At 43.4% G+C, this 15323-nt stretch overlaps 1 protein-coding gene across 2 annotated transcripts in view; it reads left to right on the forward strand.

Moving 5' to 3' along the window:
- RGS6 (regulator of G protein signaling 6) overlaps positions 1–15323 on the forward strand; it is a 598382-nt gene that overhangs the window by 498350 nt on the left and 84709 nt on the right. For both annotated transcript variants that reach the window (XM_012560055.2, XM_023726339.1), the window contains exon 4: positions 14187–14237. In XM_012560055.2, coding sequence (XP_012415509.1) covers positions 14187–14237 — 51 coding nt within the window. The remainder of the gene's footprint in view (positions 1–14186; positions 14238–15323) is intronic.

The raw sequence follows: 15323 nt of genomic DNA on the forward strand, positions 1-15323 counted from the left end.
GAAGAACACCATGGACACAAGGAAAGTATTAGCCCAAGAGACAGAAAGGGCCACATAAACCAGAGACTTCATCAGCCTGAGACCAGAAGAACTAGATGGAGCCTGGCTACCACAATGACCATCCTGACAGGGAACACAACAGAGAATCCTTGTCAGAGCAGGAGAAAAGTGGGGTACAGAACTCAAATTCTATAAAAGACTTGATGGTTTGATTGAGACTGGAGGGACCCTGGAAGACGTGACCCCCAGGCTCTCTGTTAACCCAAAACTACAACCATTCCTGAGGCCAACTCTTCAGACAAAGATTAGACTGGACTATGGGACATAAAATGATACTCGTGAAGAGTATGCTGCTTAGCTCAAGCAGATACATGAGACTAAATGGGCAGCTCCTGTCCAGAGGTGAGATGAGAAGGCAGAGAGGGTCAGGAGCTGGTTGAATGGACACGGGAAATCCGGGGTGGAAAGGAAGATTTTGCTGTCACAGTATTGGGAGAGCAAGTAGGGTCACAAAACAATGTACGTGTAAATTTTTGTATGAGAGACTAACTTGAATTGTAAACTTTCACTTAAAGCACAACAATAAAAAATAAATAAATAAAAATTTTAAAAAGACCATCTTTTCCTCTGGGCTATAATCTTAATGGAAGCAGGTCGCCAGGCCTTTCTTCTGCAGTACTGCTGGGTAGGTTCGAACTGCCAACCTTTTGGTTAATAGTTGAGTCAAACCATTTGTACCACTTACGGACCTTCTATGGCTCCATAGCACCCCACAAACACTCTAATTACAGTCCTTCCAACACTGTACTGCAGCTATTTGTTTAAGGCCAGAGCCTTGTCTTACTCATCATTGCAGGTAAATGAATAAAGTGTTCAAGTCGGTAATAATAGCAATAATAATAATAAGAGCACTAATATTTACTGATCACTTACTATGTGCTGAGAGTCACAGGCCTGAATCCTTTTCAGACATTATCCTCATGTCTACTGGTCAGATCATGCTTCTATCATATTTTATTAGACAAGGAGGCTGAAGCTTGGACAGGGCAAGGCACATAAAAGTCACAGAGCAGGTGGGAAGGGGAACCGCACTACGCACCCAGACCATTTGCCTCCTAGCCATCTCCTGCAGGAGAAGCAAGGCTGAGGGTTTGGCTGTAGCTGGGGTGGAGAAGGAGAGACCTTGGGGCTTTTCTAATGTTTTGCTTCAAGAAATTGATTTAGGAGTAGATACTATGCTGATGGAGAAGACCCCAGAGTGACTTTGAAAGAACAGGCTCATCTATTTGAATGAAATGGAGGAGCTTGAAGAAGCCAAACTGGAACAGTCTTTGAACTGTCCAGGAGGCCTTGCAGGCTAGTGGACCAGGGAGGAGAGGAGAAGAAAGACACAATTATAGGTTTGGGATCCCCTACTGGGAGATCAGCTCCAAGCCAGATTCCAGTTTGGGCAGGGGAAAGGGGAGGCGAGGAACCAACATTCGGTGATACGTTGGAAAGTGCCAGGTGTCTTTACCTACATTTCTGAGGTAGATTCTGTGATCGGCCCCATTTTTCAGATGAGTAAGCTGGGGCTCAGAGCAGCTTAGTAACACATCCAAGGTGATGTTCTAGCAAAGGGCGGAGCTACAATCTGAACCCAGGATCTGTTTTATTGACTATGCAAAGGCATTCAACTGTGTGGACCATAACAAATTATGGCTAACATTGCAAAGAGTGGAATTCCAGAAAACAAGAGGCAGTCGTTCAGACAGAACGGGGGGATACTGCATGATTTAAAATCAGAAAAGATGTGCGTCAGGGTTGTATCCTTTCACCATACTTGAACAAGTCTGTTTTGGAAGAAGTACAGCCAGAGTGCTTCTTAGAAGCAAGCATGGTGAAACTTTGTCTCAGGTACTTTGGACATGTTATCAGGAAGGACCAGTCCCTGGAGAAGGACATCATGCTTGGTAAATTAGAGGGTCAGTGAAAGAGAGGAAGACCCTCAATGAGATGGCTTGACACAGTGGCTGCAACAGTGGGCTCAAACATAGCAATGATTGTGGGGATGGCACAGGACCGGGCAGTGTTTCTTTCTGTTGTTCCTAGGGTCGCTATGAGTCAAAACTAACTCAACAGCACTTAACAACAAGAACAACAATCTGTCTGATTACAAAGACCAACTTCTTTTGCTCAAGCTGGAGCTCTTCTCTGATGAAGGTCTGGAGGCAGGCTCTCGGGAGCTGGAGCTGGAAGTAGTGCAACACCAATAAAATCTTTGATCGAGAGCCGGTGTGTCCCGGAAGCTGCTTGAAACCTGGCTTGCTCACATGCCCTGCTGTGCACACCCTCACCCACTGCAAGGCAGTGGCAGGTCTTTAGTGCACTTTTCAAACTTTAATTAAACCTTAAAACCTGCAGTGGAAGTGCTGTGAGTACTGTTTATCTAATAGTGTTGTTAGGCTGATCTGATGCCAGGAAGTGACTGCAACCTGCAGACCTAGTGTCTTAAAGGATATTTCTTCACTCTCCTCTCCCGCTCTCCTCCAGAAAGCCTTATCCCCACAGATTAATTTATTAAAATATAAAATATTCACCAACCACATGTCCGATTCAAGTTTGCACACAAGATGAACATTAGACAACACTAACCAAAAACAACCAAACTCGTTGCTGCCGAGTCAATTCTGACTCATAGTGACCTCCATGTGTTCTACAGAGCACAGTAGAACTGCTCCATAGGGTTTTCGTGGCTGTAATCTTTACAGAGAACTTCAGCTGCACAATGGTTAAGCACTTGGCTGCTGACCAAAAGGTCAGCAGTTCAAACTCACCTGGCAATCTGCTCCCATAAAGATTACAGCCTAGGAAACCCTATGGGGCAGTCCTACTTTGTCATACAAGGTCACTAGGAGTCAGAATTGACTTGACGGCACACAACAACAACAGTCTTTACAGAAGCAGATCGCCAGGACTTTCTTCCACAGCTCCGCCAGTTGGGTTCAAACTGACAACTTTTCAGTTGGTAGTCAAGCATAAACCATTCATGCCACCCAGGGACCTTAGACAACACTAGAAGGTAGTAAAGTCCCCGAACTCCTACAGCCATGGGGTTTGCTCCAGCCCCCTGGAAACACACAGCAGTCCTTAAAACACGCTGATGCCTTCTGGTCGGTGCTATTGAATATCTGGCGTTAGACCACTGTTCTTCCCAAAGCAGCAGTCTGCTCACTTGTTTTCCATTCCTGCCACTGGGTTGAGTGGAAAATGGTCATCAACACCAGCCACCCTCCCAGAACAGAGACCACACCCCCAGTGGCTTGTGATTGACAAAACTAATCTCTCCTCCACCCCCACATCTGCTGCTGCCCACATCCTCTTGCAAATCAGGTACTCAGCTGCCAACAATTAGATATAAGACTTGGGATTGAGATGCAGGAGGGTTATGAGGTTATGAATCAATTGCGGGGGCTTGGGTGAGATAACAAACCTGGGGAGCCCATCTCAGACCTTGCCCCAACTCTCAAAGCCTCCCGGTCGATTTATGAGTTGGTAATACCCTCGCCTGGTCTCCTGCCCCCTAGTATTTTTCATAATGCACAGGGAAGCTTTAAATTTCAGGGAATGGGGAAGAGCAGAGCCTGGGAGGGGGAGGGGGGCTGCGGGAGGACACCCACCAGTGGTTTCCCAAGAGCTGATTGTCTTGCCTGCTGCGTGGGCTGTGGCTCGCTGAGAGGCCCAGGTGCCACACACCATGGAGGCCAGCAATCCATGTGCCTGCCCTGGGGGAAGACCCCCAGAAGGCAGTCCTCGCGGGCCCTGGTTTATGGCTGGATATGCGTGAGGCTTGAGTACCCCTGGGTATAAAATCATATTCGATGTGTCTGGATTAAATTCCTCCAACCTGTTCAAAACCAAGTCAGAGTGACTCAGCAGCCTTTCTGTTAAGAAGGGAAAATCACTCATTGGCCCACAGCCAGTTCCAAGGTACTTCCAGACTGCAGTCTGGCAGTGAGTGGAGCGGCAGGGACAGGTCGGAGAGATGTGAGGGGCAGGAGGTCTTTCAGCCCGAGGAGAAGGGTTGAAGATTTCACGTTTCCGTCTGTGCTGTTATATTCCAGCAGACAGTTGATGTTTAATAAAGGAAAACGGGAAGTTTTGAATTATTTTCGCCAATATTTATTAAAGTACACACTTGTTGAGATTTTTTTTACAAGAAGAGATGTAATTTTTGAGAGAAAAAAGCATGCATGAATGAAAAACCCTGAGCCTTTCATTGAAAGCAGTTGCAAAATCCCATTCCAGGTCTGGTGCTAGTTTGTGAAGACGTTTTCATGGGCTATCAAAAAAATGAGAAAATAAGAAAGTGTAATGAATATGTACATATGGGTGCATACATATTATATGATGTATATTTGTACATAACTATTGATAACATTTACCTAAGCCCCAGCCATGAGCTAGCCCTGTACTGGGTGCCGGGAATACGGCAATATAACAGAGTGCCTGCTCACTTGGGCTGCGCAGACGTTGATGAAATAATCACAATCACATTTTGGCGTCTAATTCCCAGCTGAGAGAAGTGCTCCAAAGGGACGGAACCCCATTCTTTGCAGAGAATGGAACTTGCAGGAACTTGGCCTAGTCTAGAGTGCAATGAAAGCGTTCCCAAGGGCATTAGGACCGGAGGATGTGCGGGAGTTAGCTAGGCTAGAGGTGGAGTGGAGACCGGATAGCATATGCACAGGCCCTGCAGTGAGGTGGAGCACGGTGCATTCTGGGAATGGAAAGATCATCCATGCGGCAGAAGGAGAGAGGAAGGGAGAAGAGGAGGACGTAGAGACATCAGGGACCAGAGCACGCCGAACCAGAACCGGGGCTCAGTTTGTTGCATTTGACTGAATTGCCATGGGGCGAAGGTACCTGTTTTGCTTTCCACCCTGACTTCCTTGGAAATGAATGGCCAGAGGAACAAGGCCAGAAAAGCTGCTAGGCGGGGGACCCCCTCCCTGAATGAGGCCACGCCAGGCTTCGAAAGTTTGCTTGCTGCAATTCCTCCCTTTGTTTCCCCACTCTATCCTTCCTGCTTTGCTACCCAACAAACTGTCCATCAGCAAATCTCTTCCTAAAAGCATCAGAAGACATTCTGAAAATGTCTAAGGCCTAAAATTTACAAGCAGGTGAATAATACAAGAATTCCCAGTTGCTGCTGTTTCTCCCAGCCATGCAGATTACTAGGTGAGACAGTCGGTTCTAAGATGAGGTCCCTGAAATACGGGCTCTAGCAGTAGCTAACATGTGTTGACACGGTGCTAGCATTCACATACAGCATTCCATCGAACCTCACAGCCTATGCAGCATGTACTATTATTATTGTCCTCATTTGCACATGAGGAATTGTAGACACAGAGCAAGCAAGTGGTCTGATAATGAGCAGCCCATTTCAGCAAAACCATGAGGCAAAGGGCTTTGTGTATGTGATCTGATTTAATCCCGTAAGTAGGCAGTGTTTTCCCCAGTTGACACATGAAGAAATGGAAGTTGGGGTGGATGGTGGTGAAAGGACATGCCCAGGGTCATACTTTTTTTTTTTTTTTTTTTGGTACTTTAGATGAAGGTTTACAGAACAAATAGTTTCTCATTAAACAGTACACATTATGACATTGGTCAACAACCCCACAACATGTCAACACTCCCCCTTCTCGACCTTGGGTTCCCTATTACCAGCTTTCCTGTCCCCTGCATCTTCTCGTCATTGTTCCTAGGCTGTTGTGCCCCTTTAGTCTCGTTTTGTTTTATCGGCCTGTCTAATCTTTGGATGAAGGGTGAGCCTCGGGAGTAACTTCACTACTGAGCTAAAAGGGTGTCTGCAGGCCATACTCTCAGGGTTTCTCCAGTCTCTGTCAGGCCTGTAAGTCTAGTCTTTTTTAGTGAGTTAGAATTTTGTTCTACATTTTTCTTCCAGCTCTGTCCAGGACCCTCTATTGTGATCCCAGGGTCATACGTTTTATAAGTAACATACTATGAGTTGAACTCAAGACTGTCTGACTCTGAAGTGTTGGTTTATAAACACTATGCCTCATTGCCTCATATGCTTGGTAAGCAAGTGTTTCTCTGTTAAATTCGCCACACTTTTCCTTGGACAAGTGTAGGGGTCAGGTGGAATTAAACACTCCCCTCTCTGTGACCGCATAAAAGAATAAAACCAAACCCATTTCCATGGAGTCTATTCCAACTCACCGTGACCCCATGACTTACAGAGTAGAACTACTCCATAGGATTTTCTTGCCTGTAATCTTAAGCGAAGCAATAATCCTCAAAAATGCCGCTAAACTTTTCATCATGCTTCCATCTGTATTTCCTCTACCTAACTGCAAGCTATTCATGTGCCCACCCTCTAATGCCCAGTTTCCTCTTACATTAAGCTTTCTCTGCTAGCTAATTGTTGCATTTAAAAATTTTTTAAACTAAGGCATAAAAGAAAGGACTGTAAGGAAAAGAAAACTGTAAGGACTGCCCTACTTAGAATGTCCTTCCATTCATCTGCAAAATGGAGAAAATAATAAACTGTTTATGTCATAGGATTATTATAGTAGGATCATTCCAAGGCCCAGAATGTAGAAAATGACCAATAAATTATTAGCAATAGCTAATCATGGTAGGACTTATTATTATCACTAAATTAATGTCTCTGGTCCAGAAAAAAAGTGAGCACAGAATATCACTTTTTCAATTTTTTCTATATACTACCTGGAAGGTTATTCAGTGATAAAAGAGGCAGAATGGTGTAGTAGAAATAATATTTGACTTGAAATTGCCTGGATTCCAACCCTGGCTCCAACAGGTACTCATTATATGGCCTTGGGCCTTTCTGGGTCTAATCTTTAAAATGGGTGTGATAGTCATTATACTGTACAGAATTATTGTCAGGATGATATGTGATAACAGAGGTCAAGCCCAGCTCTGACCTAATACTCAGTTGGCACTTGGAGAATGTCATTCCCCTATTGTAAGCATTGGCCTGTGCATGGCACCTCCATGGTGAATGTGGCATGAAGCTGCCCTCTCCACTCAGAGATGCAGCAGAGACCTTAGCAGACGCATGAAAATTCTTCTGGTAGACTGAGTCACGAGCTTGATTGAGGCATACCTTGAGCTCATTCGGGGCAGGCAGGAACCATCTTATCTTTTGTTGGGCTCCAGATACATTTTGATCAAAAGAAAGTGTCTTTCCTCAATCATAAGGACTGGTTAGATACCAATTGCCTTAGTTATCAGTACTGTGATACACAGTCTACCAAGTTTCAGGTGACTTGAAATTTGCAGGTGACTGGAACTAGTCTTTTATCAACTTTGCATAATCTAATTTGGGCTCAGCACTTTGGAAAGAATGGGCAGTAAGTCATAGCAGGATCCTCTTATCTGAGGGAAGCTCCAGGTAGCCCTGCCAGATGCTCAATTGTTGAAGAAGCTTGAAACACCTGAAGACAAAGCCTAGAATAGAACATTTTTATAATAAGGGGCTCCCCCAAACCAGAAACAGAACCACCTAAAATATTGGAAGATCTTTACCAGCTCACTCAAATCCAGTTTATATTGCTCTGGAGTTAATACAACTTGGGTAGTCACCAGAGGGTCACAGAATCTTACTCTACCCAGGTAAGTAAACAAACATGAGGGAGGTGTACAGTTTGTCCTGTCTGGTCCAGGATAATGGGTGTACAGCCCTGTTGCAGTCTACAGGGGCAGGCAGATGGCCACAACAAACAACTAATTTGAGGCCCGTGATCAAGCCGCCCAGGCTTTACTCCTCAGGAAAAAGACAGCCTTGAGAGTTCTGCATTCTTCACTGCTCTCTGCCCTTTGCCTGGAGAGCAGGTCCTGGGTGAAGCAGGAGGTAGCGCAAAGTGACGTCCACTGGCAAAGCTTGGGCCATGCAGTCCTTGGTCCTCCATACCATCTACTCTTTGGTCTCAGAAGTCAGTTCTTCCCTGTTTTCTCTTTAAAACAAAATGTATTTTTCTCCGAACACAATAATATATAAATTTTATATGAACATCAAATAATACAGAAATATGTTGTTGTTGTTAGGTGCCGTCAAGTCAGTTCCGACTCATAGAACAAAACTTCCTAGTCCTGCGCCATCCTCACAATCGTGCTATGTTTGAGCCCATTATTGCAGCCACTGTGTCAATCCATCTCGTTGAGGGTATTCCTCTTTTTCACTGACCCACGACTTTACCAAGCATAATGTCCTTCTCTAGGGAATGGTCCCTCCTGATAAAATGTCCAAAGTACTTAAGACAAAGTTTCACCATCCTCGCTTCTAAGGAACATTCTGGCTGTACTTCTGCCAAGACAGATTTGTTCGTTCTGGCAGTCCATGGTATATTCAATATTCTTCACCAACACCATAATTCAAAGGCATCAATTCTTCTTCAGTCTTCCTTATTCATTGTCCAACTTTCACAGGCCTATGAGGTGATTGAAAACACCATGGCTTGGGTCAGGTACACCTTAGTCCTCTAAGTGACATCTTTGCTTTATAACACTTTTAGGAGGTCTTTTGCAGCAGATTTACCTAATGCAATATGTCGTTTGATTTCTTGACTGCTGCTTCCATGGACGTTGATTGTGGATCCTAGTAAAATGAAATCCTTGACAACTTCAATTTTTTCTCCATTTATCATGATGTTACTTATTGGTCCAGTTCTAAGGATTTTTGTTATCTTTATGTTGAGGTGTAATCCATACAGTAGGCTGTATAGTCTTTGATCTTCATCAGTATGTGCTTCAAGTCCTCTTCACTTTCAGCAACCAAAATTGTATTATCTGCATATTCAATCCTGATGCCGTGTTCTTCTTCATATAGTTTAGCTTCTTGGATTATTTGCTCAGCGTACACATTGGATAAGTATGATGAAAAGATACAACCCTGACACACACCCTTCCTGATTTTAAACCACTCAGTTTAAATATATTTATATTCCACTAATTATATATGTATATAGATATACACAGATATGGAGACAAAAGTTCTGGAAGTATATTTAAACTGTTAATTTTTGGTTATTTAGGGGAGAGGGGAGCATCAAATAATACAGAAATGTAAAGAATAGAAATTCACTATAATTTGATACTCCCTTTTCCCCAAGAGAGCCTAGAATTAACAGTTTAAATATACTTCCAGAACTTTTTCTTCTTCCGTGTCAGGGTATACTATACATATATAATTAGTAGAATATAAATATATTTTTCTGGCATTTGACATATATACACTGTTCTCACTATGCTTTTTCCCTTAAGATACTAGGTGTTCAATAAACACTTATTATATGAATGAGTCATAATTTATTCAGATCCCTACTAGGGAACTTTTGGGTTGTTTCCGAACAGCCCTCCAATAAAGGTAATCATATATAAAATGTTGTTGTTAAGTGCAGTCGAGTCGGTTCCGACTCATAGGGACCCTATATATATATAATACATATTTGAAATACATACATGTAACACATATTGAAACATATGAAACATAATGCGCACTTAGATCAATAGATAGCTGCCATTGAGTCAGCTCTGACTTGTGGTGACCTCAGGTACAACAGAATGAGGTATTGCCTAATGTCATTCTCATGATCACCAGCATGTCTGAGTCCATCATTATGGCTGTTGTGCCAATCCAGCTTACTGAGGGTCTCCTTTGCCCTCTCTGGCCCTGTACTTCACCACACGATGTCCTCCTCCAATGATTGATCCCTCCTAATGATGTGTCCAAACCAAGTGAGTCACACAATGTTTTGTTGTGATCCATAGGGTTTTCGTTGGCTAATTTTCAGGAGTAGATTGCCAGGTCTTTCTTCCTAGTCTGTCTTAGTCTGGAAGCTCTGCTGAAACCTTTCCACCCTGGGTGATCCTGCTCGTATTTGAAATACCAGTGGCATAGCTTCCAGCGTTATAGCAACACTTACGGTCACCACAGTACAACAAACTATGGAATGCACACCTACATGTGATAAATATTTTACCTACACTAATAAAACACTCTTGCAGTGCAGAGGTGTTTCGGGTGCCCTCTTGTGCTTTTAGTGGATGTACCTGGAATATATGTTGATAAATTAACCTCAAAAAGAAAACTTTCAGCCAAGCATTTTGGAATATTTGGGAATAAGGGGTGAATATCCTCGCATGTATTCCTACTGTTGTTTTATTGGCTTTGAGTACTAGGCAGAGCAGTTTGACTAAGAACCAGAATCTAACAACAACAACAAACCAAACCCATTGCCACCGAGTCGGTTCCAACTCATAGCGACCCTATAGCGCAGAGTAGAACTGCTCCATAGGGTTTCCAAGGAGTGGCTGGTGGATCCGAACTGCTGCCCTTTTGGTTAGCAGCCGAGCTCTTAACCACTGTGCCACCAGGGCTCCAACAAAAGGGTAACAATTAATTTTAGATAGAACAGAAAATAATCAATTTCAAGTTCTTTTTAGAACAAGAAGGAAAAAATGATTGGGAGCTGAAGAGGGGAAGCAGAGAGAGAAGAAAGGAAAGAGAAATCAGAAGACTAAAAATGCTTTCTTATGTTGGTTATTTGGACTATGTTTGTCTGATTCTACGGTGTAATAATGATAGATCTTTTAAAGAACACAGTATTATGACAGATTTCCCTTCCTTCCTTGTTCCTGGGGCTAAACAAGCAACAGTTGACTTGCTGCCACAAGGCTGGAGGCTGACCACTCTTAAATTAGTCCAACCAAAAGAACGGTTACCATCGAGTTGATTCCAATTCATGGTGATCCCATGTGTGTCAAAGTAGAACTGCATTCCATAGGGTTTTCAATGGCGACTTTTTCAGAAGTAGGTAATCACCAGGCCTTTCTTCTGAGGCGCCTCTGGGTGGACTCAAACCTCCAAACTTCCAGTTAGCAGCTGAGTGTGTTAACCATTTGCACCATCCAGGGACTCCTGAATTAGTCCAAGAAAACCTCAAATAACCCACAGCCCAGAGAATGCGAATGTCCACCAGCCCCTAGTTGTCATGGGTTGCTGAAATCCACCAAAGAGTGTCCACAGCGCATCCAGGATGGTGCCCACGTGCATGCTGTGCAGATTGAGTGCAGTGGGGCCAGGCTAGCTAGGAACAGTCATACCAGTGTCCAGATGAGAAAAGGGACTGCCAGGGCACAGTGTAGGGAAAAAAGGAAAGGGGCTTTTGTGACTTTCTCTAATTAAAAAAAAAAAAAAGAAAGTGCTGAAATGTGAGCTTGGGGCCCTGTGAGTGCAGACTGGGGTGGTAGACGGGGGATGAACAATGAGGCCCAACATGGAGCACATAAAGCCCAAGGGGACAGAAACCCAGACAATGGGCTGAAGGCTGGGGTTGGGGTGGAGGGGGGAGCGGATATGGTAGCAAGGAAGGAGTTTCAATGTGAATGAATACTAATTAGTGACATGGATATTAATGATGACAGTAATTAACAGGGGAAAGGAAGGGCTGTCATTGTCCCAGGGTGAGTAATCAATCTTGGCAGGTGATAAATAATGGTTCAGCAAGCTCAGCAGAAAGATAATCCACCCGCCCGGGGGAGTGCTGGAGCTGATGCTGGCAACCTCTCGGTTTCTAGGCAACCCACAAAAAAGAACTATTTTTCTTTTGAGGAAAAAACAGGTTACAGCCTGTCCCCCACCCCCAACTTGGGATTACTGTTCTTTCTTGATTTCTGCTTTGTTTTTCATTTGCTAGGACAAATGTTGAACTTGTATAATTTGGAGGAAATGGACGCACACACACGCACACACACACACATTCTCTTTCTCTCAAAGAATGTGAATGAATAGGAGTGTTTTGGGTTCAAAGTTTAGCTCATAGATGCCATCCGTGAGCAAGAGTGAGCAAAGGCATGGAAGTCCTGCTTTTGGAGGTGAAATACAGGGGGCTTGCAAATTCTTGTCAGTGGAGGCCAAACCTCAGGAAGAGTAGGATGGGGACCTGGCAGTCCTGTTGTGCAGGTTAGTTCACCTTCCAGAGAGCTAAGCAAGAACCAAAGGTCTAGGTACTCAGGCCTTTATGGATCCCACTTCCAGCCACCAGTCAAATTTCTAGGGAAATTGATTTCTGAGAAAAAGGCAATAGTTACTAAACCCCTCTGTTGAATCTCCCATCCTTCAACTGGGAGTCCAGCCCAGGCAAGCTATTGGCAGGCCCTCTCCCTCACAACAAGGCCTCAGACCCACAATGGGACTGGGAGATCTAGAAACGTTGCCCCTTTCAGGCTGTTTTCCATTAAGCATTCCATCCTGAGGTGACAAAGCCACCATCAAAGGTATGTACTGGTTAAAAGAGATCTTTGGATAACAAAGATGGGTTGACCAAAAGTTCAGAACCTTCCAGAAAATTGGACTACTCTACTCCCATGTGGACTGTGTTGCCCTTAGAAGATTGAGCTCAGTTCTTGGTGCCACATTTTCAAAGGGAGGCAAACAAAAAGCAACATATGCAGAGGATTGTGACCAAAATGGTGAGGGACTGCAAGCCAGGAAACAGCTGAGGGATCCAAGCATGTTTTGCCTGGAGTGGGGAAAACTCAGGAAGACTTGATAGTATAGTAAAAGGACTGTCCAAATATTTGTCTCAAAGAAGAGGACTGGTTTGTTTTCCTATAATCAGAGGGCAAAACTAGGGCCAAAGGGAAGTGTCTTAATTTTCTAGGGATCCATAACAAAGTGCCACAAAATTGGTGGCTTAAAACAACAGAAATTTATTCTCTCAAATTTCCAAATGCCAGAAGTCTGAAATCAAGTATTGTCTGGGCTATCCTCTCTGTAGGCTATAGGGAAGATCGTCTCTTGCCTCTTCCTAGCTTCTGGTGATTACTGGCAATCCTTGTTGTTTTTTGGCTTGTAGAGGCAACACTCCAATCTCTACCTCCATCTTCATATGGCCAGCTTTCCTCTGTGTCTCGTCTCCTCTTTTTGTAAGGACACACTCATATTGGATTAGGAGACACCCTACTCTAGTATGACCTCTTATTCACTGATAACATCTTCAAAGACTGTATTCCCAAAAAGGTGACATTCACAGGTATCAGGAGTTAGGACTTCAGCATATCTTTTTGAGGGTGTAAAAATGGCATAGGGGAGATTATGGTAGACAAGCTTTATAAGTCCTTCTGACTCTTAATATTTTATTTGTTAAGGCAATACTAAATGCCTTAACATATACATTCCCAAATTCTAGGGGTATAACACAACAAAAAGCTTATTTTTCAATCAAATCAGAGCCAAAAATGGGCGTTATTTTTCACAGTTGTTTAGGAACCCAGGCTCCTTCCATTTTGTGGCTCTGCCCCTCCTGGGTCCTTAGGATCCTCTCCATTCAGCAGCAGAGGGGTAATCAAAAGGTGTGAAGCTTGGAGGGTCACCTGGAAGTTTTTATGGTCCAGGCCTAGAAGGGGTATATATCACTTCCAGCCACGTCCACTGGCAGAACTCAGTCCACACTCAACCACAGGGGAGTCTGGAAATTGGATCTAGCTGTGGTTGAGGAGGAGAGGAAAGAGGTTTTGGTGAGCACATAGAAGTTTCTGCCAGCAGTGCAGGGGCACTTTCATGTAGGATGGGCCCATGCCAGGGGAAATTTATATTTTCACAGGAGCTTCTGAGGTCACCTGTGTTGATCAGTCCTTGTCAGTAAGAGTAGGGAGCTGAAGAGGCCTCCTTCCTCAGGAATGGTCTGGGAGCCAGGCATGATAAAACTTCACTGAGCCTGTCTTGGGGAAGTCATCGAAATCCAGTATTCTCAGGAAGGACCATACTGGTGCACCTAGTGGATCCAGAGGAGAAAGACCTGACAATCTGCTTCGGTAAAGACTACAGCCAAGAAAACCCTGTGGGTAGTCCTACTCTGTCACATGGGGTCACTATGAGTAGGAATCAACTTGACAGCATCCAACCACAACAACAGAAACGCGGATACAAGATCATCCTGAGTTATCAGCAGTGGATGTGTTTCGGAAAGGAATGGGATTGTGACTCTGGAAGTATACAGATGGATGGAAAGGGTTGGTTAAGACTGAAAAATGCCAACATTATCCAGCTCTCCAGGGGTGCACTAATTGGAAATGAGAGTCTCTTAGGTAGACATGTTTCTTCTACTGTAGATTAAACACCCATGAGGTCTTCATTTGAAATTGCTTTATCGTTGCAGGTACTGACATTGTGCAGTGGCTGATGAAGAACCTTTCCATTGAGGACCCAGGTACTTGGCCCTTGACTCTGCCTTTGTCACCCATTGTATTGGTAGATGTCCCATAACCAAGTTCCAAACTGGCTTCTCCTATCCTCCTAAAACCAGGTTTATAAATGTGAATTCCAAGATGTGTAATCACTCTTCTTATGAATAAAATTAATTGATTTTCTCCACTGAATATCTAACTTTAAATTTAAATCACCCTTTGAGGAAGTGAGCAACTATTTAGAATGCCAAAGAGCCCAATACAATGACGTGTGAAATGAGATGAATTCTCATTATCCGCAGCAATTAAAAATAAGTTGTAGCACTGTCACCAAAAAGCCTCCTAGAACCAGCTATTAAAATTAGATTGCCTGATCCACAATTAAGATGTTTAATTATTTGCTAAGATTCCTTCTGTTTTCTGCTTCTGCAAGAAGTGAAGGAATGATTTTTTTTTCAACTTTAATTGTGCATTTCAATTAGGAAAACCTTACCAGAAAAACAACAACAAAACTCTGGCCAAAAAAACATTTTCCAAATCTGTCCTCCCACCAGAAAATAAATAGTGAAATTTATTTTCACAGCATAATTAGGAAAGGAGGGGAGGGGGTATTCCAGAAAAATGAAAATTCTAAATAAGTAAAGCTTATTATCCATGTGTTGTTAGTTAATACTTTTCTGAAATTATTATACTCTCCCTTGTCTTATTCAGCTGAGTATTTTTGATGCCCAAAGTCGTATTTATAAAGATCCACTAATGTACCCTTATATTCTTGGGAGATACTGGGGTGATGAGGCCTGTTTACCCCAAATTAAATGGTCGTCCACTGCTATGCTTTTAAAAGTACCTGACCTTCCTCAATATAATTAAGGGCATTTATACAAAGTCAACAGCCAACATCATCCTAAATGGAGAGACTTTGAAAACACTCCCCTTGAGAACAGGAACCAGACAAGGATGCACTTTATCACCACTCTTATTCAACATTGTGCTGGAGGTTCTAGCCAGAGCAATTAGGCTAGAAAAGGAAATAAAGGGCATCCAAATTGGTAGGGAAGAAGTCAGTGTATCTCTATTTGCAGATGATATGATCTTATACACAGAAAACC

Source organism: Trichechus manatus, unplaced genomic scaffold (assembly GCF_000243295.1).
Source record: "Trichechus manatus latirostris isolate Lorelei unplaced genomic scaffold, TriManLat1.0 scaffold00010, whole genome shotgun sequence".
NCBI classification, from domain to species: domain Eukaryota; kingdom Metazoa; phylum Chordata; class Mammalia; order Sirenia; family Trichechidae; genus Trichechus; species Trichechus manatus.